This window comes from Schistocerca americana, chromosome 1 (assembly GCF_021461395.2).
Source record: "Schistocerca americana isolate TAMUIC-IGC-003095 chromosome 1, iqSchAmer2.1, whole genome shotgun sequence".
Taxonomy (NCBI): Eukaryota; Metazoa; Arthropoda; class Insecta; order Orthoptera; family Acrididae; genus Schistocerca; species Schistocerca americana.
The window spans coordinates 1,161,479,086-1,161,506,700 of NC_060119.1; the positions used below are offsets into that span (position 1 = coordinate 1,161,479,086).

A 27,615-nucleotide genomic window follows, 5' to 3' on the forward strand; every position below is an offset into this window, starting at 1 on the left:
ATCGGTAGCTACCTTAGGTTGTTCACAGACAGCAAAGTTATTCTCAGGGAAGTCAGCATCCTTCGAGGACTGTTGCAAACTGCAGGATAATTTTATAATTATAAACATTCGACTTGAAGTCCGACCACTAACTGTCAACATTGTCAGGTGCCCTGTAAATCGCTTATATGTCATCGTATATTTAGCAGTATCTGGCCTGAATAGTTTAAAGTCAGCGGAATACGTAAATTTACTTTTGGAAGACTCGTAAGAGAGTATAACTGATGCACCAATGAAATTGCTTACCAGCCACATACGTGGCCGATTCCTCAATCATGCTTAGCAGTCTAAAAACTATTCTAGTGAATTATCGAGTAAAGCAGAATAGGCTCAAAGAAGAGCTGCTACCTAACTGACTAGACAACACTAGGGCGTGACCTAGTTCTCAAGTTGGCGCCAAACTCACTCGAGAACAAGTAAACAACAACTGAGGCTGGATACACAACAACAACATTATTTACACTGTGTTTGGCAAAGTTTGATCGGTGTTATTAACAAAGGAAGTTCTATAAAATATGTGTACTCTTTGTGGGTGCTTCTCAATGACTCATAACATGGGATGCAGATGAAAAAAAAATTGCGAGAGCTAAATGTGAGTAACCCCAAATACAGTTGCGAAAATCTTCACACTGCAAAATTACGTTTTAATGTAAAGTGATGTCTTAACTCGCCAACCAAATTCACATTATCATGATTTAGTCGCAGATGACAAGCTACCGGTGCATGATAATGTACAGAGGCTCCTGCATAACCACATAATGTAGTATTAAGCTAATGATAACAACACACAAAAACTCTTTTAGGCCTCATTTTCGTAGATTATTTCATAAAATTTTCACATTTGACAGATTTAAATAAAAACAGCCCACTGAGGATGTAACAATGGTGCTGAAAAATATTAGGGTCCATATGAAACAATGATGTCTGCATAACAGGCGGATCTCACATCCAATAATCTTCATAGGTAAACACGCCTAATGCAAGAGCAGCAAAACTAAGTAATGAATAAATTTAAATGTTAGGAAGTCTTTTCTGAAGGTGAAACACGGATGATAAACAGTTCACACAAGGAGATAATAGAAGCTTTTGAAATGTGATACTGCAGAGAAATGTTAAAGATTAGATGAGCAGATCGAATAACTAATGAGGAGGTATTGAATCGCATTGTGAAAAAAGAAAATCTGTGGCACAGCTTGGCTAAAAGAAGGGATCGGCTGATAAAATACGTCGTGACACATCAAGGGATAATCAGTTTGGTAATGGAGTTAACTGTGAAAAAGAGGGGGGAGGGGATTGGAGGGCTAGACAGAGGCAGTAATTAGAGATTAAGACGCATACACAGGATAGAGCTGAATGGACAGTTGCGTCGAAGCGGTCTTCGGGCTGAAGACAACAACTACAACAACTACAACAACAATTAGAACAAGAATAGAGCTACACAATAATACGAGGGTGGCTAGACAAGAGTGATATAAGAAGTTGCGTAAACAGTTCACCTTACTTCTCAGCATAGCCTCGTTTGACGATATGCACTTGGTCCAGCGATCCTCCAGCTCTTTCATCCCATCAGAAAAATAGCTTCTGTCAAACTCTGCAAAATGTAGACTTCAGCTATCAATTCCTTGTTTGATGGAAACTTTTACCGAGCAAGCCAAATTTGCAAGTTAGGGAACAGGAAGAGGTCACTTGGGGCTAAGTCTGGTGAATAGAGTGGATGAAGACTCAATTCAAAGACCACTACATACACTTCCGCCGTTTTTATCGCTGATGTTTAGCGTGGTGCATTATCCTTCGAAAGAGTACTTTTTTTCGTCTCAACCTTCGTCTCCTTTCAACCAACGCAAGTTTAAATGATCCAGTAGTGAAGTATAATAGGGTCTAATTATGGTTATGCCTTTTTCCAGTAATCTATGTGGTCAGCCTATGTCCATTGTTTTGACTGCCGTTTTGACTCTGGTGTGTAATCATGGATCCAGGTTTCATCAACAGTCACAAATCGGCGCAAAAGATCTTGTGGATTGCGATCAAACATTTCCAGACATTGTGTTGAAATGTAGTGCCTGATGCGCTTTTGGTAGGAGTAATCGTGGCATCCACCTCGCATACGGCTTCTTCAGAGCCAATTCTCCGTGGAGCATATTATGCACTAGCTCAGTTGAGATGCCTACAGTCTCAGCACTCTCACAATTTTTTATTCGGCGGTCTTGCATTATCATATCATGGATTCAGTCAATGGTTTCCCTTGTGGTGATCTCAATTGGATGGCCGGAGCGCGTTTCGTCTTCGGTGCCTGTCCGAGCATGTTTAAAATTGTTAATCGAAAAGTAAAAGGTCTTCAGTGATGGTGCAGAGTCCACATGAACTTTAATGGTGTAGAGCCCGCATGATCTTCATCGAATTCTGTTTTGATCTGTGCGGCTGTCCAACCCTTCAAATGAAAATGTTTAATAACAGCACGAAACACAATTTCCTCCATTTTCAATCGCAGTCGATGCACTGATCACTTGAGACGGCTGTCAACAATGTATTCTACGCTGTACGGCGTTGAAATTCCGTATCTGACCCTTGGAATAATCAAGCTTACCGACCATGCAGGTGCCACAAATATGTGCCATTCATTCATGGAAGTTCACGGGACTTATCAAAGCACTCTCATATGGAGAATTCAACCCGGGCCATTCTTCCCTGTAAGTACCTACTTTAGCCGCTGCGTTTCGGTCTGTTTTTTTTAATTGCGATTTATAACTTTTCTGTTTGCTCTTAAATTGTTACCTATACAAAAATTCATTAAAAGTATTTACAGCATTGCGAGTACAGCGGCTTCTTCGTTAATGCAAAACTGTTTCGCAGCCATCGTAAAAACATTTCCGACGGAAGAGCAAAGCAGGACCGTATCCCGGAAGTACAGTCTCATGTGAATTGCCTCTTAAAGTCGGTGGAACAGAGCGTAAACTCTCTGTTTCCGGAGGTGCAGCAGAGCGGCGTCCGGCGTGTCGGCTCGCCCTTACGTATGTCAGACGCGGCGTGCGTCCGTCGCGTCGCTTGTAAACCGCCCGCCACTCCCTTTGTCAATGCCGGGGACAAGCGGGCGCGTAGAATACGGAACGACGCCGTCCTTAGCGGCAACCGCGAGACGTGCTGCTCCCGTGGCTCTGTGTAGAAGCTTTGGCCTGACCTGCACACTTCTCCACGTCGTTGTCATTGCCCACTGCCATAGCTGTCCCCCCCATGCCCTTCCATACTTTAAAAGAGACTTGTCGTAAACTTAAGTGCTGCCTCATTGCTTCAGAGCGCCGTACGTATTGCTCGTATCGTGCTCTGCAAGTGATAGCTCTAATGGATTCACAGCGCTTGTAGAACGTCTGACCACTGTACAGTGTCTTGCGGGAACAGGCCCGAAGGCTATCTCAGTTACGTAAATACACTACTGGCCATTAAAATTGCTACACCAAGAAGAAATGCAGATGATAAACGGGTATTCATTGAACAAATATATTATACTAGAACTGACATGTGATTACATTTTCACGCAATTTGGGAGCATAGATCCTCAGAAATCGCTACCCAGAACAACCACCTCTGGCCACAATAACGGCCTTCATACGCCTGGGCATTGAGTCGAACAGAGCTTGGATGGCGTGTACAGGTACAGTTGCCCATGCACCTTCAACACGATACCACAGTTCATCAAGAGTAGTGACTGGCGTATTGTGACGAGCCAGTTTCTCGGCCACCATTGACCAGACGTTTTCAATTGGTGAGAGATCTGTAGAACGTGCTGGCCAGGGCAGCAGTCGAACATTTTCAGATCCAGAAAGGCCCGTACAGGACCTGCAACATGCGGTCGTGCATTATCCTGTTGAAATGTAGGGTTTCGCAGGGATCGAATGAAGGGTAGAGCCATGCGTCGTAACACGTCTGAAATGTAACGTCCACTGTTCAAAGTGCCGTCAGTGCGAACACGAGGTGACCCAATACTATCACGCCGGATGATACGCCAGTATGGCGATGGCGAATACACGCTTCCAATGTGCGATCACTGCGATGTCACCAAACACGGATGCGACCATCATGATGCTGTAAACAGAACCTGGATTCATCCTAAAAAATGACGTTTTGCCATTCGTGCACCCAGGTTCGTCGTTGAGTACACCATCGCAGGCGCTCCTGTCTGTGATGCAGCGTCAAGGGTAACCGCAGCCATGGTCTCCGAGCTGATAGTCCATGCTGCTGCAAACGTCGTCGAACTGTTCCTGCAGATGGTTGTTGTCTTGCAAACGTCTCCATCTGTTGACTCAGGGATCGAGACGTGGCTGCACTATCCGTTACAGCCATGCGGATAAGATGCCTTCGTCATCTCGACTGCTACTGATACGAGGCCGTTGGGATACAGCGCGGCGTTCCGTATTACCCTCCTGAACCCACCGTTTCCATATTCTGCTAACAGTCATTGGATCTTGACCAGCGAGAGCAGCAATGTCTCGATACGACAAACCGCAATCGCGATAGGCTACAATACGACCTTTATCAAAGTCGGAAACGTGATGGTACGCATTTCTCTTCCTTACACGAGGCATCACAACAACGTTTCACAAGGCAACGCCGGTCAACTGCTGTTTGTGTATGAGAAAGCGGTTGGAAACTTTCCTCATGTGAGAAAGTTGTAGGTGTCGCCACCGGTGCCAACATTGTGTGAATGCTCTGAAAAGGTAATAATTTGAATATCACAGCATCTTCTTCCTGTCGGTTAAATTTCGCGCCTCTCGTCTGTAGCACGTCATCTTCGTGGTGTAGCAGTTTTAATGGCCAGTATTGTACTATTCATTTGTTGCTAATGAGAAGTACATCTGTGGTTAATTTCTAGTACATTGACATGCAGTTAATTCCGCTATTTTAATGGTCGCTGAAAGTGATACTTTCTCAACTTCATAGTGGCTACATACGAAAACGTTCCTCGGAGCTTCACCCTTACGCCATCCACACACGGAACGTGAAAGCGAAAGGAAACGAAGATAGACGAGGAACCACTCGTGTTTTTCGGCGTCAGAACGTGTAATTTCACGTTGCGAAATATTCCCAAGCGTGAAAGGCAGTATCAGACACATCAGATTCTTGCTTCATGTAGAGGAACGTGGGCAACGAGATGCAAAATAGCTTTTACGCCACAAGCAGACACCATACTGGATTACGCCGTTTGCAGACGAAGCCTATATTTCGTGGTTCTTATATTATAAGTTACTTATTGTGAACACGTACTGTTTCAAAGAACAGGCACATTGAGGATCTCTCGGAAGCGCTTAGTTATTTGTACGACTTTTTATAATAAAATGAGAGGAAACGACGTATCGGTGAAGCTTCTCCCATTTAGTGGTAAAGGCAAACCAAAAGCTGCGTTTTATTGGCAGGACACTTAGAAAATGTAACAGACCTACTAAGGAGACTGCCTGCACTACGCTTGTCCGTCCTGTTTGAGAATACTTTACCAGATAGTACTGACGGAGTGCATCGAAAAAGTTCAAAGAAAGGCAGCACGTTTTGTATTATCGCGAAATATGGGAGAGAGTGTCACTGAAATGATGCAGGATTTGGGATGGACATCATTAAAAGAAAGGCGTTTCTCGCTGAGACGGAATCTTCTCACGAAATTCCAATCACCAACTTTCTCCTCCGAATGCGAAAATATTTTGTTGACACCAACCTACATAGGGAGAAACGATCACCACGATCAAATAAGGGAAATCAGAGGTCGTACGCAAAGATACAGATGTTCATTCTTTCCGCGCGCTATACTAGATTGGTATAATAGAGAATTGTGAAGGTGGATCGATGAACCCTCTGCCAGGCACTTAAATATGATTTGCAGAGTATCCATGTAGATGTAGATGTAGTACTTTTCGAATTATATCTTGTGTGCTATGAACATCTACTCGGCGTACCGACGTATTGAAGATTTATCAAAAACGCGTCATTGTTGGTACGATTTGCTATAACTGTCAGCTAATGACATGTAGTGGGTTAAATCCGCAGACATTGTAAGATCAAAAAATTAAATTTGTTACTTCGTAACTGTAATTGAAAGTGGGACTGTGACCTCAAAGGATGCGGTTTTGCATCTTGCTTTGTGTGAATATTTTTTTATTCGCCTTTATCTTTTATGAAAGATTCTGGGACTTTTGTCGATGTAACAGAAGGAAATTGTAATATATATCTGTGTGTGTGTGTGTGTGTGTGTGTGTGTGTGTGTGTGTGTGTGTGTGTGTGTGTGGGTTGGAACTTTAATAGTGGCAACTATTTATTTTGCTAGCGATGTGGAAGTCGTCGGATACTCTTAGCAGTGCCAGTTGTGTTGACTGTTCAAGCGGTGCGGTCTATTGCCCGACGAATTTGTAGCAGTTCTGAAGCGAATGCCGTGAAGTGTTTCCATCAGTTCAGATATCGAGTTGAACTCATGAGAGCTTAAGTCAGGGGAGTGCAGTAGGTGGTATAGCACTTATCAGCCCCATCAGTCAAACAAATCAGTAACAGCTTGCACTGTACGTGCTTGAGCATTGTCCTGCAAAATGATGGTCAGGTCTTGCAGAAAGTGTCATCACTTCTGCCTCTAAGCTGGTTGTAGGTTGTGTTCCAAAAATGAACAGCATAGAGCCAGAAGTAATGACACTTCTGCAGGATCCTTGTATTCCTTAATTTCACAATGTCATTGGCATCGACATTGTATAATAAATTTTGTATCTGTAATACCAATGACCAATGATTAGAGTAACGCCGAAATAGAGAAACGCCAGCACATGATTTCAGAAATGGTAGTATGATGGGAGATACATACATTTGAACAAAAAACTAATCAGTGGTCTGTATTGAGCATTAATCGAGTAACATGCGTGATATAGTTGGAAACACTGATGGCTTTGCAGTTCAATGATAACGTTGGATTTTGTACAACCATATTTTAACACATTTTCTCGTGTACAATTTTGAGTCACAACAGGTTCGCCAGCTCTTGCGCAAGAAAATCAGCGCTACATGGCGCCATCTGATTTATAGCGATGGAACTTCCCAGCAAACGGTATATTCTAAACACTCAGCTGAGAGCCAGCAGAGTGTTGGAAATCTTTTCGTGTAGGAGCAGTCAACGTAACTATATATATGTTGTTAAGTGGGAGTGTTCCATTTGTTAGTTGTTGTGGGTATTTCTTTTTCATCTACATCTAAATCTACATGATTACTCTGCAATTCACATTTAAGTGCTTGGCAGAGGGTTCATCGAACCATAATCATACTATCTCTCTACCATTCCACTCCCGAACAGCGCGCGGGAAAAACGAACACCTAAACCTTTCTGTTCGAGCTCTGATTTCTCTTATTTTATTTTTATGATCATTCCTACCTATGTAGGTTGGGCTCAACAAAATATTTTCGCATTCGGAAGAGAAAGTTGGTGACTGAAATTTCGTAAATAGATCTCGCCGCGACGAAAAACGTCTTTGCTTTAATGACTTCCATCCCAACTCGCGTATGATATCTGTCACACTCTCTCCCCTATTACGTGATAATGCAAATCGAGCTGCCGTTTTTTGCACCCTTTCGATGTCCTCCGTCAGTTCCACCTGGTCAGGATCCCACACCGCGCAGCAATATTCTAACAGAGGACGACCGAGTGTAGTGTAATCTGTCTCTTTAGTGGGCTTGTTGCATCTTCTAAGTGTCCTGCCAATGAAACGCAACCTTTGGCTCGCCTTCCCAACAATATTATCTATGTGGTCTTTCCAACTGAAGCTGTTCGTAATTTTAACACCCAGGTACTTAGTTGAATTGACAGCCTTGAGAATTGTACTATTTATCGAGTAATCGAATTCCAACGGATTTCTTTTGGAACTCATGTGGATCACCTCACACTTTTCGTTATTTAGCGTCAACTGCCACCTGCCACACCATACAGCAATCTTTTCTAAATCGCTTTGCAACTGATACTGGTCTTCGGATGACCTTGCTAGACGGTAAATTACAGCATCATCTGCGAACAACCTAAGTGAACTGCTCAGATTGTCACCCAGGTCATTTATATAGATCAGGAACAGCCGATGTCCCAGGACGCTTCCCTGGGGAACACCTGATATCACTTCAGTTTTACTCGAAGATTTGCCGTCTATTACTACGAACTGCGACCTTCCTGACAGGAAATAACGAATCCAGTCGCACAACTGAGACGATACCCCACAGGCGCGCAGCTTGATTAGAAGTCGCTTGTGAGGAACGGTGTCAAAAGCTTTCCGGAAATCTAGAAATACGGAATCAACTTGAGATCCCCTGTCGATAGCGGCCATTACTTCGTGCGAATAAAGAGCTAGCTGCGTTGCACAAGAACGATGTTTTCTGAAACCATGCTGATTACGTATCAATAGATCGTTCCCTTCGAGGTGATTCACAATGTTTGAATACAGTATATGCTCCAAAACCCCACTGCAAACCGACGTCAATGATATAGGTCTGTAGTTCGATGGGTTACTCCTACTACCCTTCTTAAACACTGGTGCAATTTTCCAATCTGTAGGTACAGATCTGTCGGTGATCGAGCGGTTGTATATGATTGCTAAGTACGGAGCTGTTGTATCAGCGTAATCTGAAAGGAACCTAATCGGTATACAATCTGGACCTGAAGACTTGCCCGTATGAAGCGATTTGAGTTGCTTCGCAACCCCTAAGGTATCTACTTCTACGAAACTCATGCTAGCAGCTGTTCGTGTTTCAAATTCTGGAATATTCCATTCGTCTTCCCTGGTGAAGGAATTTCATGTGTGCCTGTGTGGCTTTGTTTTGTGTGTCTGTGTTTGTATGTTGGTGCTGAATGTTTGTTTTTGTGTGCTAGGTGTGATTAGATTGTAAGTAGATGCATTAAGTGGCACTCGGCTGACTATCGCGTGTCTCGCTCTGCTGTTGCAGCGGAGGGCGACCTGTGCGACTTCAGCGCGCGCACCACGCACTTCGCGGCGCGCCGCGACGCGCCGCAGGCTCTGTTCTCGGCGGAGACGCGGCCGGCCGCGGTGCGCCGGCTGTACGAGTCTGCGGCGCGCACGCCCGTGCCGCTGATGCGCCAGCTGGACCGCCACCGCGAGGACGGCCGCCGCTGCTCGCGCTTCTTCCTCTGCACGCCCGTGCTGGGACAGCGCCGCCGCCGGCACGCGCGCCTGCGCAGCGCCGACATCGACATCGAGACGCGCACCGTGAGTACACAAAACAGGCTCTCTCTCTCCGGTGCACTACACTGGCCGCTCAACTCACCAGTCAGCAGTCGGCACAAGTCGGCAAAAGTCGGATGACTTCGGCTGGTAGTCACTTGTTTCTGGTTGCAGCCAAAGTCAGTTAGCTGTCACTACTGTGTGAGGTGCGCTGTGTCACTTGTACTTCACTCTATGTCGTACTGTTTGCATGGGCTTCTGATTTCCATCACGGCCTGATGGAACCCCTCTCAGATTCTACACATGACAGTATTGTGGTGTCACCGCCAGACACCACACTTTTTTTTCCTTTATTGTGATTTCATTCCCCTGCCCCATATGGACAGGGGAGGGTTGTCAGCGGCACAATCCGCCGCTCTTCAGCCGAGTGACATAACAACTTAAAATAAGAATAAAATGTTACATACATAAGGCGAGAAAGGGGAACTTAAAACAGAATAATGGGAGAAAATGGAGGTAAAAAATAGACTAACATGGAGACGTTCATGGAGGACAGTTAAGTCACCAGAAAGTTAAAAAAACACAGTTGGCGAGTCTTCAAAACTCAGAGAAGACACTGGATGGACATGCACACGTTAAAAGTCGGCCACAGTAGTAAAAACACACCGGAACAACATACTTAAAACCCACTTGGAGCACACACGACGAAGAATAAAACTGCCAGGCGGGACCTGCCGAGGGAAAGGGCAGAGAGGATGGAAAAGGAGGGGAGAGCATGGAGCAGCAGGGGAAGCGGCGGGATGAAGAGAGGAGGGGCATCAGTGGGTACACGAAGAGGCAGGAGACATGTGGGGCAGGAGATGAAGAGGGAAGACAGGGCAGGAGGGAGCGCAGAGACACTGAAAGGAGGCACAAGAGATGGACGGGGAGTAGGAGGGGGAAGCCGCTCAGGAGAAGGGAGGGTGAGGAGAGGGAGCCCTGACGAGGAGGCAGGAAGATGGGGTTAGAGTTGGTAGGAAGGGTAGATGTCAGGGCGAAGCTCATCGTCCGGGAGGGTTAGACAGTGGAAGTTGTGTTGGGAAGGGAGATGAAGGGTGTGGAGATGGAGAGAGGGTGGGACACAACGGGAAAGGCGCGGCAACTGGTTGGGGGTGGAGAGGAAGGGAGACACCAGCGGGTGAGGGGGATCGAGGCGGTGGACAATATATAGTGTGCGGATGTGTTCAAGGAAAAGGACAAGGTGGGGGAAGGGGACGAGGTCGTAGAGGATGCGCGTGGGGGACGGAAGGCAGCTGCGGAAGGCGAGGCGGAGCGCATGGCGTTCGAGGATTTGGAGGGCTTTAAAGAACCGGGGAGGGGCGGAAATCCAAGCAACGCAGCCATAACAGAAAATGGGGCGGATCAAGGATTTGTAGGTGTGAAGGATGGTGGGAGGATGCAGACCCCACGTCCGGCCGGATAGGAGTTTCAGGAGGCGGAGGCCGAGGCGGTTGTGAGCTTTGTGTTGGATGGTAAGGAGATGGGGAGTCCAGGTGAGGTGGCGGTCGAGTGTGAGGCCAAGGTATTTGAGGGTAGGAGTGACGTGGATAGGACGCCCATAAATGGTGAGGTAGAAAGTGAGGTAGAAATCATGGAGGCGGAAGGAGCGGGTGGACACCATACTTGCTAGGTGGTAGCCCTTAAATCGGCCGCGGTCCATTAGTATACGTCGGACCCGCGTGTCGCCACTATCAGTGATTGCAGACCGAGCGCCGCCACACGGCAGGTCTAGTCTAGGGAGACTCCCTAGCACTCGCCCCAGTTGTACAGCCGATTTTGCTAGCGATGGTTCACTCTCTACATAGGCTCTCATTCGCAGAGACGACAGTTTAGCATAGCCTTCAGCTACGTCATTTGCTACGACCTAGCAAGGTGCCATATTCAGTTACTATAATTAGTTTGTGAATCACGTACCGTCAAGAGCGACGTTCATCATTAATGGATTAAAGTTAACTATCAAACTAATTACGTCCGCTTTCTGAATTCTCATTCCTTGTCATGTTCCAGACCTCACGTCAGTATAGTTCTTCCCTCCTCACGCCAGCCTGCGTGAGCTAAAACGCCCATGTCTTCCATCTGGGAGTGGAACTGGTACAGCAAGGATACATAAAGGGTGTTTTCGTAAGAGCGTGCAAAAATATAACAGGTCGTAGAGGATGCTCCACTGAACAATTTGACATAAAAAACCTGGGGTCGGAGAAGCCAACTTAAGAAGATATTAGGAATAAAATCATGTTAATGTGTGCCGCGCGGGATTAGCCGAGCGGTCTGAGGCGCTACAGCCCAGGACTGTGCGGCTGGTCCTGACGGAGGTTCGAGTCCTCCCTCGGGTAAGGGTGTGTGTTTGTCCTTAGGGTAATTTAGGTTAAGTAGTGTGTAAGATTAGGGACTGATGACCTTAGCAGTTAAGTCCCATAAGATTTCACCCACATTTGATGAACATGTTAATGTGTAATTTTTTGAAACTTCCTGGCAGATTAAAACTGTGTGCCGGACCGAGACTCGAGCTCGGGACCTCTGCCTTTCGCGGACAAGTGCTCTACCGGCTGAGCTACCCAAACACGACTCACGCCCTGTCCTCACAGCTTTACTTCTGCCAGTATCTCGTCTCCTGCCTTCCAAACTTTACAGAAGCTCTCTTGCGAACCTTGCAGAACTAGCACTCCTGAAAGAAAGAATATGTAGACATGCCTTAGCCACAGCCTGGGGGATGTTTCCAGAATGAGATTTTCACTCTGCAGCGGAGTGTGCGCTGATATGAAACTTCATGGCAGATTAAAACGGTGTGCTGAACCGAGACTAGAACTCGGGACATCTGCCTTTCGCGGGCAAGTGCTCTACCGCTGCTGAGTGAAAATCTCGTTCTGGATACATCCCCCAGGCTGTGGCTAAGCCATGTCTCCGCCATATCTCTTCTTTCAGGAGTGCTAGTTCTGCAAGGTTCGCAGGAGAGCTTCTGTAAAGTTTGGAAGGTAGGAGACGAGGTACTGGCAGAAGTAAAGCTGTGAGGACGGGGCGTGAGTCGTGCTTGGGTAGCTCAGTTGGCAAGTCTGCGTTCGGCAGGGCAGCAGTGCGCACCGCGCTCGGCCGTCAACGCCGCTGCGCGCGCGGAGTGTTTTGTTTACTTCCTCGTCACCACGCTTCTCAGTCGAACAAGCTCTAATGGCCAACTCTTACAGGAAGAACACTCTTAAGTTCACCTTCTCAAATGAATACGCACGACCCAAAGCACTGGCCGTCGAACGTTTCCTACGCGAAGACGTGAAGATCCCCCGAGACGAACTCATCGGCATACACCTTTCGATCATTAGCAGCGTCGTTTGTGTTAAGATGACTTCCGACGCTGCCTGCAATGAGATTATTCAAAGGACACGACATGGACTAAAATTTCGGCACTCCGACGGAAACGTCGGGCCTGTGGATGTCGACCATGCAGGACCTAGCCTTCGGACGATCCGTGTATTCGAATTGCCTTTCGAGGTGAATGAAGATGAAGTCATCGCGGCGCTAAGCCCGTTCGGAAAAGTCCAGAGCCACGTAGCCGAGATATGGGCACAGTTTACGACGTATCCGGTGCTTAATAGTGTGAGACAAGACCGAGTCGATCTCAAACGGCACATTCCATCGTACATTTCTATCGGCGGCTGCCGTGCGGTGGTCATTTACGACGGACAACCTCGAACATGTTCCGGTTGTGGCAAAGAAGGCCACGTCCGTAATGAATGCCTGCAACGCCGCATCACACAACTAAGGCACGACGACTCTAACACCGACAGAACCACAACCACCCTTCCAGTCACCTATCCGGCGACACTGCACGTCCAGCCCTCACAAGACGCCGTTCATGAGCGTCTCTCTGGTCCGATACACCTGGAGACGTCCCAGCACCTTGACACCAGCGATGCCGTCCGTGAACATGTCTAACAGCCGAACACGCCCACGCTAGAAGATCACAAGGATACCAACGAGACTGTTCTGGAGAATGACGACCGCATCATAACACCCGCGGCTTTTGTACCGGAACGACGTGAATCTCTTCCTTCCTCAGACACTGAAACTCATTGCCGAAAGCAGAAGTCGCCCAAACGACGAAAAAAACGCCGCAAGACATCAGAATCGACCATTGAGCCCCCTCCGCAGGACGAAGAGATGGCACATCACTCTGACGGAGAACACGACAACACTTTCTCCTCTGCCACGGAGACGCGTCATCCACAAGACGGTGAACCGTCCAACAGAGATCGTGCGCAAGTCCCGCGCCCAGAAGCAATGGAACACAGCACGCCTGTTGTCACCGACGCAATTGAGCCGACTCGGCCAGCGCTACCACCTCTCGCCGATGTCAAACCTGTCGGACATTTTTCATGGGCGGATGACACGGATTTTCCACCTCCATCTGATGCGGAAATGAGATTTGTTCCTCCGTTAGACCAACACTAAAATGGGGGAAGTTTCTACGGAGACTTCTATGGACTTACAGCATCCACCACAACAATCTTCACCAGCTACGAACCTATCGGCAGCACGGATCTCCCATCAGGCGTACCGAATAGCTACTATCAATGCTAATAATATCGGCTCCCACGCTAAACTTCAACTGCTCCGCGACACGCTACGAGCAGCGGACATCGACATCGCCCTGTTACAAGAACTGAGGGCAGCAACTTGAACTGGGTGTTATGGATATGAGACGTACGCCGCCCCTGCAGCTATGGAACACACAGGCGCAGCCATCCTCCTCCGAGAAGGGATTGCAGTTTCCGATGTCGCATACCTCCCAACGGCGCGAGGGATGGCCATAACAGTTGAAGGACTCAAAATCATAAATCTCTACGCCCCATCGGGCACTGATAAACGGAGGGATCGCTCCCAGTTCTACGCAGAAGATATCACGCCTTTATTCCTCGGCCGATACGATCATCTCATCGTAGGTGGAGATTTCGGCTGTTCTCGACCGCACAGACCAATACCCCCATTTCACCACATGTCCGAAACTTCGCTTCCTCGTCCGCCGCCTTCGTCTCCTCAACACTTGGCGAGTGGTACACGACGACCGCCCGGGGTATACACACATCACGAACCACTCCGCCAGCCGACTTGATAGAATATACATCTCTAACGCTCTAAAATCAGTTCTCCTCGACGCGGAACGTTGGCCGTCTGCCTTTTCGGATCATGACATCTACATCTGTACCGTGAACCTACGTCGACAATCTATATGGCGCAGTGCAGGACCTTGGAAATTCAATGTCGCGCTACTGCGGGACCCTGAATGTCGACAACAGGTCACCGACACGTGGCACACCTGTGTTCAACGCATTATGCGTTACGAGACCACACTGCAGTGGTGGTTCCTGTGCGCCAAACCGGCCATCCGACGCACATTGACACACTATGGCAGAGCCAAAGCCATGTGAAATCACCATACAACTGATTTCTACTATAGCGCTCCACGTGAACTCATGGATCAACCTCCATCCCCGGATCGTCTAAAAGAAGCTCAACGCATCAAGGCAAAGATTTTAACCTTGACCAGATGCCGTCTAGAGGGAGCTATTGTACGAGCACGCAGCCACGATAGGATTAACGGTGAAGAACCTTCTATGCATCATATTATTCAAAATGTTCGTCGACGCCGACAGGCTTTAATGACAACTTTAGACTTACCTGATGGACGACGGCTGACTTCGCAAGCTACCATTGCGGATGCATTCACAACGCGCTAAAGACTTTTCTATCAAGAAGTACCTGCCGGTGCAGAGGCCATTGCTGAGGTTGCCCAGGAGACACTTGGTACTCTAAACGCAGCAGCTGCAACCCTCCTGACTTCTGAAGTGACCACCGACGACGTCCAAGGCGCTGTGGCCAAAGGGTCTCTGAATCGATCTCCCGGCCCGGATGGTTTACCTCTCGAATTTTACAGAACCTTCCAAGATTTGATGATGCCACGATGGAGGGATATGTACTGGGAACTTTTGTCCGGCGCGGCGAACCCTCCACCAATGTTCATGGAAGGCTTATTTGTACCAGTCCCGAAGCCCGCAGGAGGAACACGACTCGACAGTTATCGGCCGATCACGTTACTCAATTCCGACTTCAAGATTTTCACACGCCTTCTAGCAGTGCGACTCAAACATGTCTTACGAGACATTGTTTCCCACGAACAAACATCTTTAGGCGGTGATCTTAATATATAGACAGCCCTCAGTGAATATCGAGATGTGATCGCTGTGGCAACACTCTCGCGACTGCCAGGCGCTTTAACCTCCATCGACTTCAAACAAGCGTTTGACCGCGTCAATCATGCATTCCTCAACGCAGTGATTATGCGGTTCCTTCGTGGAGCAACGTCCAGACTTCTCGTCAACGGCAGATTTACCGAACCTATACGGATTGAACGCTCAGTACGGCAGGGTTGCCCTTTGTCGACGGTGCTTTATGCCATTGCGATGGAACCACTCATTTGCGGATTACGGCGACGTTTGACAGGTATTCCAATCCGGGATCATACGTTCCGCTGCCGAGCTTACGCGGACGACTTGGCCCTCGTCGTACGTTCAGCGACCGACGTACAAGCTGCGATGCAGTGGATTACCCGTTACAGTGCAGGGGCAGGGAGTGCTATGAACGTGGCAAAATCATGCGCCATGAAGATCGGTCGCGGCCTTCCCGCAGACAGCGTAATACCATTTCAACTGGTGGACACCCTTCGTTGTCTCGGGTTGGTGTACACGCGAGACATTCGCCGCACCTCGGCGATCAATTTTCGGGCGCTGCTGCAACGCATCCGGGCCAACATACAAAATCACATACTACGCCCGCTGACTATGTGCCAGAGAGTCACCTTCGTCAATACCCATCTGGCAGCCCGGATACCCCATATAGCGCAGATTCTGCCCATCAATGTGACAATGGCGGCTATTTCATTTGTTCTGGACACATCTTCAAAGTCCAGGATGAAGCTCTCACCTTGCCGAAGCGGGATGGTGGCCTCGATCTGGTTAATGTGAGAGCCAGAACTACGGCACTTTACACCAATACTATGCTCCGGTTATGGAAAAGCCAAAATGCTAGTTTTACTGGAATGTTGACCACCGAGCTCGCACCTGTTTCGAGACGCCCACCGACGTCTTTGGCACACATCCCACCCCCGATGTCACATATCGGCCGTTTCTTTTTGGAGTACAGCTACACGTGCACCGAGCTCCCCAGGACCAGGAAGACGACCACCCGCGACATCTACCGCCTTCTCCGAAAGTCTCCACCCCGCAACCACGTCGAAACACGTCACCCCCAGGTTTCATGGCCTACAGTTTGGAAAACGATCCACCAACCATATCACACCACTGACACCACCTGTATGTGGTACCTTCTCGTCAACGGCAAGTATACTACAAGACAGAAACTGCATCGCATCGTACTGGTGGACTCACCCCTGTGCCTGAAGTGCAATGTCGAAGATACAGATTTACATCATTTTGAGTGTGGGCCAGCAACAGCTGTCTGGACCCACGTACAGAAGATTGTGGCTTTCTACCTCCGAGTACCACCACATCACGTTTCTTCTACCATGATGATATATCCCGACACGACCTACTTTCCATCGGCTAAGTGGCACGCCAGCACATGGATCAGTGGCATGGCTGTCAACTACCTCTTCCGGGACGACATCGTCGATCCGGCGGACTTTTGGACACGCCTCCAAGTACATCACCACACCCTTCGCCGACATCGACACTATCGGGCCACTTTCGCTAACTATTTACAGAGTATTTTCACCAACCCGCCTCAAGACTGGAATCTGAACGAACCGTGCCAGCCAAGACTGGACGACCCCACGTTCCCCTTCAATGGTCAATGATAGAATGCATTTTGTTCTGATGGCGCGCCAAAGTGGAGCATGGCGCGGAAAGTATTCCTATTTTATTTCACTTCTCTTTTCTCCTCCTCTTCTAAGTTTTTTTTTCTCCTTACACATGTTTATCCTTTTCACACATAGCTCTCTATCTGCAGCCTATTTGTTTTCTTTCTCCTGTGCTCCAAAAAAAAAAAAAAAAAAAGTTGCTGCTGATGGAGAGACTGTATACTCATCTATGTTAACAAAAAAAAATAAAGATAATAAAAATAAAAAAGAAGGCCGTTGCGGAAATATAGCTACCTTTTATGTTTTCCGTTTTCAAAGGATATTGTGTTATTTTATGAAGAACGTCGTCTTTTATTTTCATACACAAGAGGTTTTTATTTGTTTTCTTATAAGCTGCAAAAAAATTAAAAAAAAAGTCGGTAGAGCACTTGCCCGCGAAAGGCAGAGGTCCAGAGTTCGAGTCTCGGTCCGGCCCACAGTTTTAATCTGCCAGGAAGTTTCATATCAGCACACATCCCGCTGCAGAGTTACAGTTAGCTGCAAATTCCATAACTGACACAATGAACATACCATTTGTACTGTATCTTACAAAACATGCTGAAACTGACAGCCATCGGCGAGCAAGATTGTGCCATACCCTCACAAATATCCACGGTGTGATTCGAATCACATCTCGGGCAGCTACAATTCTGGCAAATAGTTCTATTTCCGTATCCACTTAGGGTCTCATACACAAACAACTTTAGATATCCCCACAGGAAATAATCAAGGGGATTCAGGTCAGTTGACCTCGCAGGCAATGCAATAGAACCTCCACTTCCGATCCAGCGACCAGGAAATACGGCATTGAGGTGGTTGCGGACATCCACACTGAAGTACCGTTATGTTGTATCCGCATCCTCTCACGAATAGCCTAGGGTACATTTTCCAACAAGTCAGGTAGAACTCTTTGCACGAATTTAAAGTACAGGCCGTACATAAACCCAGGGAACACTTTCAATTGTTTATTGCACAAGAACCAAACATTGTACAGATATAATACATATGTCGTTTGAAGAGAAACCCTGAAAGTTTTTTTTTCTTTTTTTTTTCATGTATACCTCCACAGCGTAGTTTGGTAATTTGCCTATAGTCAGCTGCCGCACCGATGGATCGGCTGTGCTACAGAAGGGGACAGCTGTTTCATGAAATGGCTCCCCGATCACCAGTTCTCGATCCGTGTGACTTTCTTCTGTGGGGACACTTCAAAGATCTGGTGCATGTACCGCCTCTACCACGTGATGTAGCAGAACTCCGGGAGAGAATACGGGAAGCGACTGCCACAGTCGACGATGCCATGCTGGGACGGGTATGGCAAGAATTCGATTACCGTATTGATGTCTGCCGGGTCACTTATGGTTCGCATATCAAATGTTTGTATATATATAAAAAAAAAACTTTCAGAGTTTCTCTTCAAAATGCAATATGTATGACATGTGTACAATGTTTAGTTCTTGTGCAGTAAATAATGGAATGTGTTTCCGGACTTTACCTACACCCTGTATAGATGGCCACGCAGACGGCCAAATAGAAGATATGGAGGCTCGTCCTCTTCGTTTCCTTGCAGAAAATGAAGAATGTACATGTAAACAAACAACACAATCCTTTCTCCTGGCCTTTACCGCAAATCTTCACGGGGGTCAGCATGTTACTTTCTAGATTTGGCAATGTACTCCAACTGCCTGTATCCAGCGCTATTATATGGGAAAATGTGCAAACATTTTCGCAGTGTCTGCAATTCGTATAACTGACGCGGGAAGTAGTTAACAATCTGGCGTTCACCTAGTCGGACGTGGGAAACCGCGTAAAAATCACATCCAGACATGTCCTCGTTGTTAATCCACCGAGTGGATTCGATCCGTGGCGCTCTCACCTCCCCGAATCCCGGAAGCGGAGTGATAAGGCGCGTGGCTGTCCAGGCGGTTCTAGTATCTCATGTCCTAACCTAATTCGATCAGCAACACCTGATTTATTCCATTGCCCGTTTCCTGCTTTTCGTGATATTTTTCTAACAAACTCTTTTTCAAGACGCTATCCACTGAATTCAACTGCTCCTCCAACTCCTTTGCCGTCTCTGACAGAATTATAACGTAATCGTAAAACCGCAAAGTTATACAGTCACATAAATTAGCCCCACATTCGAGGGCCACTCCAAAAGAAATCCACACTATTTTTTTTAAATCCATCTTTTATTCTACATGTTTGAAAGTTTTACAATGTGTAGGTACATCCTTTAGGAACAATATTTTCATTTATCCACGTAATTTCCATCCCTCTCAACTGCCTTACGCCATCTTGGAACCAGCGCCTATATACCCGCACGGTAAAATTCTAGACCAACCTGTTGGAGCCACTATTTGGCAGCGCGCACAAGGGAGTCATCATCTTCAAACCTTGTTCCACGAAGAGAGTCTTTCAGTTTCCCAAAGAGATGATAGTCACATGGAGGCAGGTCAGGACTGTAAGGCGGGTGTTTCCGTGTTGTCCATCCGAGTTTTGTGACCGCTTCCATGGTTTTTTGACTGACATGTGGCCGTGCATTGTCGTGCAACAGCAAAACATCCTGCTTTTGCCGATATGGTCGAACACGACTCAGTCAAGCTTGAAGTTTCTTCAGTGTCGTCACATATGCATCAGAATTTATGGTGGTTCCACTTGGCATGATGTCCACAAGCAAGAGTCCTTCGGAATCGAAAAACACCGTAGCCATAACTTTTCCAGCAAAAGGTGTGGATTTGAATTTTTTTTTTCTTGGGTCAATTTGCATGATGCCACTCCATTGATTGCCTCTTCGTCTCCGGTTAAAAATGATGGAGCCATGTTTCATCACCTGTCACAATTCTTCCAAGAAATTCATCCCCACAATTCTCGTACTGTTCCAAAAGTTCGCTGCATACCGTTTTTCTTGTTTCTTTGTGAGCCACTGTCAACATCCTGGGAACCCACCCGGCACAAACCTTTTTTAACGCCAACACTTTCAGTATTCTGCAAACACTTCCTTCCCCTATCCCAACGTAGCGTGACAATTCGTTCACTGTGATGCGTCTGTCAGCAGTCACCAATTCGTTAACTCTCTGCACATTGTCTGGAGTGTATGCAGTACGAGGCCTGCCGCTGCGAGGACAACCCTCAATATTGCCGTGGCCGCTTTCATCACTTAACCTGCTTGCCCACCGACTAACTGTACTGCGGTCGACAGCAGCATCTCCATACACCTTTTTCGACCTCTTGTGGATGTTTCCCACTGTTTCGTTTTCACAGCACAGGAATTCTATGACATCACGTTGCTTCTGACGAACGTCAAGTGTAGCAACCATCTTGAAGACTTGCTGTGACGGCGCCACTCACGGGAACAGGTTGAACTAAGTTTGAAAACAAGCGGGAAGGATGTATCTACACACAGTAAAACTTTCACACATGCAGAATGAAAAATGTATTTTTACAAAAATAGTGTGCATTTCATGAAATGAATTTTATCCGTAGTGGATGTTGTCGAACTCCGTGACTGTTCCTTTATCGGGTGTAGAAAAATATCCGCTAACAGTCACAATTAAAGGTTATTTATTCGTCACACGACCGGTCTCCGGCTTGTGCCCATCCTCAGATGTTTAAACAACAGTATAAACATGTAAATGAATGTATAGACACCTGAGGATGGGCGACAGCCCGAAACCGGTCGAGTGACAAATAAATAAAGTTTTACTGTGACTCGTAACGGATATTTTTCTACACCCGAGTGTGCATTTCTTTTGGAGTGACCCTCGTATTAATTCGTTACGATACACAGCGTAGATATTTTTCAGCATATAAAGCGTCTCTTAGTAATTTCCTTATTTTACGTATTTCGAATTGTATCCGCCATACGAGCAATTATTCATCATTGCTTTTGCTAATAGACGAATGTTGAAAAACGGTCCAAATGCATGTAATATTAAAATTTCAGCCTTGGCACAAAATATATTCAGGAAATGACACTGCCTCTTTGATAACGGTGACATGTACAGTATGCTATACTTACTGTATAGCCAATCCTACTCCGTGATCTTACCTAGACGTGTTATAAGACATCTATGCAAATTAATTGCCGTTCGAATGCAAAATTTGAATCAATATCTCGGAACTTGCAGCAAGATTCTACTCCGCCTTAGCTTTTGACGTTCGAATGCAAAATCTGAATCAATATCTCGAAACTTGCAGCAAGATTCTACTCCGCTTTAGCTCTATACATGCACAAACGCCGTGGACTGAGCTGTTGTGAAAAAAGGGACACGCCTTTCTTCCCACGGCGGCAGTTCTCGCCGATCCTGTAACGGGAGCGGTACGCCGCATTCTTGTGGTTTTGCAGAACAGCGGATGATATCGCAAGGTCGGCGGGCGGTTTTGCTAAGAAAGGACTAGACGTCCGGAGGTGGCACTGTGCGCTCGAGAGATGCGGCAGGAGCTTTGGTGTGGGATATCCAAGGGCAGGTGGCGGGCCGTTGTAGAAGCTGCGGCGAGTTCAAAGCTTCTGTAATTGGAGGGGCTAAGCTGTTCTTTCACGTCGGTGGCGGGTTTTCAGACGAGAAATACGGAGGGGTCGGGTGACGGGCTTCGGCACCGTGCTGCATTCCCAACCCTCTTACTTTTTTCGTTAACCGCTTTCAGCCCTCTCGAGAAGTGTCCATTGGTGTCTCAAGAGCGACGCCCTTTATACCGCTCCTGGGTGGCTTTAATCCGTTTAGCACTGTTGTTATGACGGGGACTGCTGCCGAAGTCGCAGTGACGGCACAGGGACTCCTACATTCCTTAGGGCAGCGTCAGCAGTACAGCGAAACTGAACGGACACTTATGACCAAGAATATCACCCACCGCTGGTCGCTCCAAAGTCTCCCTACTAGAGTCTAGAAGCTCCTTTTGTTATTGTCACAGCGTTAGACCTTCAGGATAAGAATTATGACTCACTGAAGACAGACGTTGTTCTTGTTCTTCTTTGACCATGGTATCCAACGTAGTTCGCCGGTCAGCCTATCTGACTGCCAAGCGGAGGGCTTATGTTCAGTGCCCGGTATTATTTTTCTGTGGTGGGAGGATTGGAACGGACTGCACTCGGCATCATGTGGCCAGTTGACGAGCAACTCGAATGAGATTTAGCGGCTTAAAGAACTGGAAAGCCGACGCGAAAGCGGTGTGCTGATCGCATACGGTTCCGTAACGAATACAGTTTTTCGTAATTCCTCCACGAAAGAAGACGAAGTAAATATTCCAGAATTCAAAACCAGAACAGCTGTTAGCAAGAGTGACATAAAAGTAGATATCTTACGTGTTGCGAAACAACTCAAATCACTTAAGAAAGGCAAGTCTTCCGGTCCAGATGGTATACCAATCATGTTCCTTTCAGAGTATGCAGACGCAATAGCGCCTTTCTTAGCAATCATATCCAACCGCTCGCTTGACGAAAGGTCTGTTCCTAAAGACTGGAAAGTAGCACAGGTCACACCAATATTCAAGAAAGGAAATAGGAGTAACCCATTGAATTACAGACCCATATCACTGACCTCAATTTGCAGTAGGACTTTGGAGCATATACTGTACTCGAACATTATGAATCACCTTGAAGAAAATGACTTACTGATACATAACCAACACGGATTCAGAAAATATCATTCTTTTGCAACACAGCTAGCTCTTTTTCCCATGAAGAAACAAGTGTTGTCGACAAGGGATCTCAGATCATTCTATATTCCTAGATTTCCAGAAGGCTTTTGATACCGTTTCTTACAAGCGAATATTAATCAAATTGCTTGCTTATGGACTATCGTCTCAGTTGTGTGACTGGATTCGTGATTTCCTGTCAGAGAGGTCACAGTTCGTGGTGATAGACAGTAAATCATCGAGTAGAACAGAAGTGATATCTGGCGTTCCGCAAGGTAGTGTCATTGGCCCTCTGCTGTTCCTGATGTGCATATGTAATCTAGGTGATAATCTGAGCAGCCCCCTTAGATTGTTTGCAGATGACGCTGTAATTTGCCGTCTAGTAAAATCACCAGACGATCAATTCCAATTACAAAATGATCTAGAGAGAATTTCTGTATCGTGCGGAAAGTGGCAATTGACGCTAAACAAAGAAAAGGGCGAGGTCATCCACATGGGTACTAAAAGAAATCCGATAAATTTTGGGTATACGATAAATTGCACAAATCTAAGGGCTGTCAATTCGACTAAATACCTAGGAATTACAATTACGAGCAACTCAAATTGGAAAGACCACATGGATAATATTGTGGGGAAGGCGAAACAAAGACTGCACTTTATTGGCAGAACACTTAGAAGATGCAACAAACCCACTAAAGAGGCAGCTTACATTACACTTATCGCCCTCTGCTGGAATATTGCTGCGCGGTGTGGGATCCTTACCAGGTAGGATTGACTTAGGACATCGAGAAAGTGCAAAGAAGGGCATCTCGTTTCGTGTTATCGCGCAATAGGGGTGAGAGTGTCACTGATATGATACGCGAGTTTGGATGTCAGTTACTGAAACAAAGGCGGTTTTCTTTGCGGCGAGATCTGTTTACGAAATTTCAATCAACAACTTTCTCTTCAGAATGCGAAAATATTTTGTTGACACCCACCTACATAGGGAAATGGTTCGATGAACCCTCTGCCAGGCAGAATTGCAGAGTAACCATGTAGATGTAGACGCCATATGGCAGAGGATGAATCCGCAGGCAGTCTGATTGCGGAGTTATTTCCATTATCCAGTTGTTTCCGGGTTTCCGGGTTTTCGGCGTGTTCGTCCGACATGCAGCTGACATTCTACACCAATGACAGTCAACCTGGTCCATACCCCCCACTAATGGGCGTTCCAACTTTCTTGGTGGGCGGAAGGCGGTAGGGTTTTTAAAAACATTCTGATCAGTTTTTCATAATATTTCGGTATAAAGCATTTGGTAAGTAATTATTATCATATTCTCTAACTTGCTGTAAATCTGCTTTATAAATTTTGTAAACTTACTTTCCTACTTTGCAAGTCACCGTTATTGTGGGTTTGCGTTAGAAAATCTTATTACTAACAGTGATACAAAAATGGGCGGTGGGTAAAAAGCTTGACTACCTCTGCTCTAGAACAGCCCAAAAATTCTCTCTCGGGTTCACGATGGGACATTGAGCAGGCCACTCAAGTAAATCCATCATATTTCTGTCTCAACGTTGTGCAGCGATCCTTGTTTTGCACTCAAGAATATTATTTTGAGAACACATACTCGGTTCTCGACTATTGTCACATATTATTGTCTAAAACGTTTTCATAAGGACCTGCATACCCTTTTCCCGTCAGCCAAAACTTCCATGGAGAACGAGGGACAATAGTTAGATACAACCCGGAAGATACAAATTTCAAAGAACGCAAGATGACACAGATGTTCGAAGATATGTAATCGCAGAAAGATAATGAGTGTAGATTGAAGGTTTTCACGGCCGGTAATTGCGTTATTACTGATATCTGTTTTATGGGCATTAGGCCGCGGTTCAAGGCATAATTCACCGCACACCGTTTGGTCTCCTCTTGCTGGATACATCGTCAGGGACTTCAATACTCAGAAATCAGTTACAGTCTCAGACAAGCTCAGCAAGCCGAATTGTTTATACCGGCAAGTTATAATTATAGTGAGGCTACTCTGATGTCCAGTGCGGACTATAATTGTGGTATGGCAGTGAGACTTCGTGGATATTCTAAGCGTTAATGCGGAGCCAATTTACTCTGAAAGAAAAATAGTTCCAATTTTGTCCACCAGGTGAAAATCTGGCACAGTGAATGCAAGAAAAACATACAGAAATTACCATATGTATTATAATTCATTAGGTACGGGACGTGAGCAGAAAAGTTCAAACAAGTGAGATAGCCATAATGTTGATTTTGTTATTAATAGACGCTTACACAACTTGTTCAATATGAGCGCCGGAGACGTCGACGACATGTTGTACGGCCTCAAATTTGCACCTGGTGACCAAAATTGTAACTAATTTTCTTGCCAACGTAAATCGGTTCCGCATTAGCATATGTACCAAGTTTCGCTGTCATACGGTAGTTGCAACTCAATTGGACCTCCGTGAGCAGCTGCACTTTAATTGTAACCACCCGGTATGTGTCCGAGCAACGGCCGGATCGTGAAGTCATCAGACCACTGCGTAAGATCGCGGAGTCACGCCGACGATTGCTATGGAGCTTGTAGGGGGGAAGAGTTGGCAGTTTTTGTTCTATTTAGCAGTAAGGCACACAACTTGTCTCATTTGAGTCCTCCCTCTCTCCTGTTAAAGTTGTCTTAGTGGTTTTGAATTTCTATGCCCCCTCTGTACGTCCTACCGTGTTAATGATTAGACGTTGCTAAAACCGCAGTGTCAGAGAAACGTATTTGGTTGGTTCCCCGGTGCCAGTGCAGTATCTGCTACTGCTGATTTATCCTCCTTGCCCAGGGTACAGTTCCTCGTGTGTTCCTTAAGACGGGTTTTAATACCCCTTTTTATAGTTCCTATTTATACTTGGTCGCAAGTGCATGGGATTTTATGTACTCCTGTTTGCGCAAGCGGGGGTCTTGGGTCCGTTGCAGTGCTCAAATTCTGCGCAAATATGAGTGAGTCATCATGCATCATGTTATAAGGGAGATTTTCTTCACACTTCACCCGAAGTTGCTGCATATCCCTTTCCTCTAGTGGCAAGTGATGTATACTGTTCAGTCGCCTTGAAACTAGTAATCACAGAATGTAAGACGATATTTAGGGAGACGGTGAGAGCGATGTCCCGTGTGGTATATCAAATGTTTTTGTGTTCACCCTCTTTCACATGTAGTACTTGGTCAGTCAGTTGACTGAACTTGCGCGGCAGGAAAGAACAATCGCTCTCCCGCCTCGCTGCCGCTAAGTACATCCTGCGTCCCGCGGAGATGGAAGAGGGCTTGCTTGCATGCACCCCGCGTGACTTAATTCGGAAAACTAAGATTCTTTGCTGTGGAGCATTCCATTTTGTTGAAGAGCAGGGAGCGGTATATAGACTCCTTTGCAGTAGTTCTGCTGCGCAATTTAGACTGAGACGTACCAGTCCGTATGACGCCACTTAGAACATTCACTAACCCGTCTTCTAGTATATTTCTCTCAAGCGACGCTTGTGAAGCATTGAGAAATTCCAAGACCGGATCAAGTGAATATTTTTAAGCGTTTCTACGTAACGTTCATAGAATTCGAAAGGCGTTCGACTCAGTTCCGCACTGTCGCTTGCTACAGAAAGTGCGCGCTTACGGTCTATCCAATGACATATGCGGTTAGATAGAAAGTTTTCTAACAGACAGGGAGCAGTATGTCGTCCTGAACGGGGTAACTGCAACAGAAAGAAGAGTAACTTCAGGTGTGCCCCAGGGCAGCGTAATAGGTCCTCTACTTTTTACGATTTACATAAACGATGTGGTTGATGGTATTGACAGCGGCCTTAGACTGTTTGCCGATGATGCTGTAGTCTACAGGAATGTAGTATCACACGAAAGTTGTGAACAAATCAATGAGGATTTGCAGAAAATAAATGCGTGGTGTAATGACTGGCAGTTATCTCTCAATATAAGTAAGTGTAACCTACTATGTATAACAAGGCGAAAATCCCCATTAATGTACGAGTACAAAATAAAAGATCAGTCTTTGGAAGCGGTAACATCAGTCAAGTATCTTGTCGAGACTATTCGGAATGATCTCAAATGGAATGATCAGATTACACAAGTAACGGGTTAGGCGAACTCTAGATTGTGGTTTATTGGTAGAATCCTGAAGCGATGCAGTCCTTCAACAAAGGAAATAGCTTACAATACGTTAGTTCGTCGAGTCTTAGAGTATTGTTCGTCTGTATGGGACCCTTACCAGTTGGGTCTGATTCAAGAGATTGAGAAGGTCCAAAGAAGAGCGGCAAGATTCGTGACTGGTACATTTAGCCATCGCGAGGCCGTTAACAAATCTCGTAGAAAGTTTGAAGTGGGACACACTTGCAGATAGACGACGCGCTATATAGAAGTGGCTGCTCACTAAATTCCGAAATCCAATCTTCACCGAAGATGTAGAGCATATATATTACCACCAACTTTCAAATCGCGTAATGATCTTCATTCAAAGATAAGGAAAATAAGAGCTCGTACTGAGGCGTTCAGATAGTCGTTCCGCGATTGGAACAGAGGGGAGGAAATATGACTTTGGCGCGAATTGTGCCCTCTGCCACACACTGCTTGGTAGCTAGCGGAGTATACATGTGGATGTAGAATTTGTCAACCTGGAAAAAGCGTTCGATATTGTAAAATTGTGCAAGATGCTTGAAATTCTGAGAAAAATAGGGGTAAAATATAGAGGAAGACAGGTAATATACAATATGTACAAGAGCCAGGAGTGCATAATAAGAGTGGACGAGCAAGAACGAAGTGTTCGGATTAAATAGGCTGCAAGACATGGATGTAG

At 46.3% G+C, this 27,615-nt stretch overlaps 1 protein-coding gene across 1 annotated transcript in view; it reads left to right on the forward strand.

The window, feature by feature from the left end:
• LOC124597760 (mucin-19-like) overlaps nt 1-27,615 on the forward strand; it is a 503,731-nt gene that overhangs the window by 341,548 nt on the left and 134,568 nt on the right. The window contains exon 2 of the mRNA XM_047135958.1: nt 8,980-9,260. Within this exon, the coding sequence (XP_046991914.1) occupies nt 8,980-9,260 (281 nt within the window). The remainder of the gene's footprint in view (nt 1-8,979; nt 9,261-27,615) is intronic.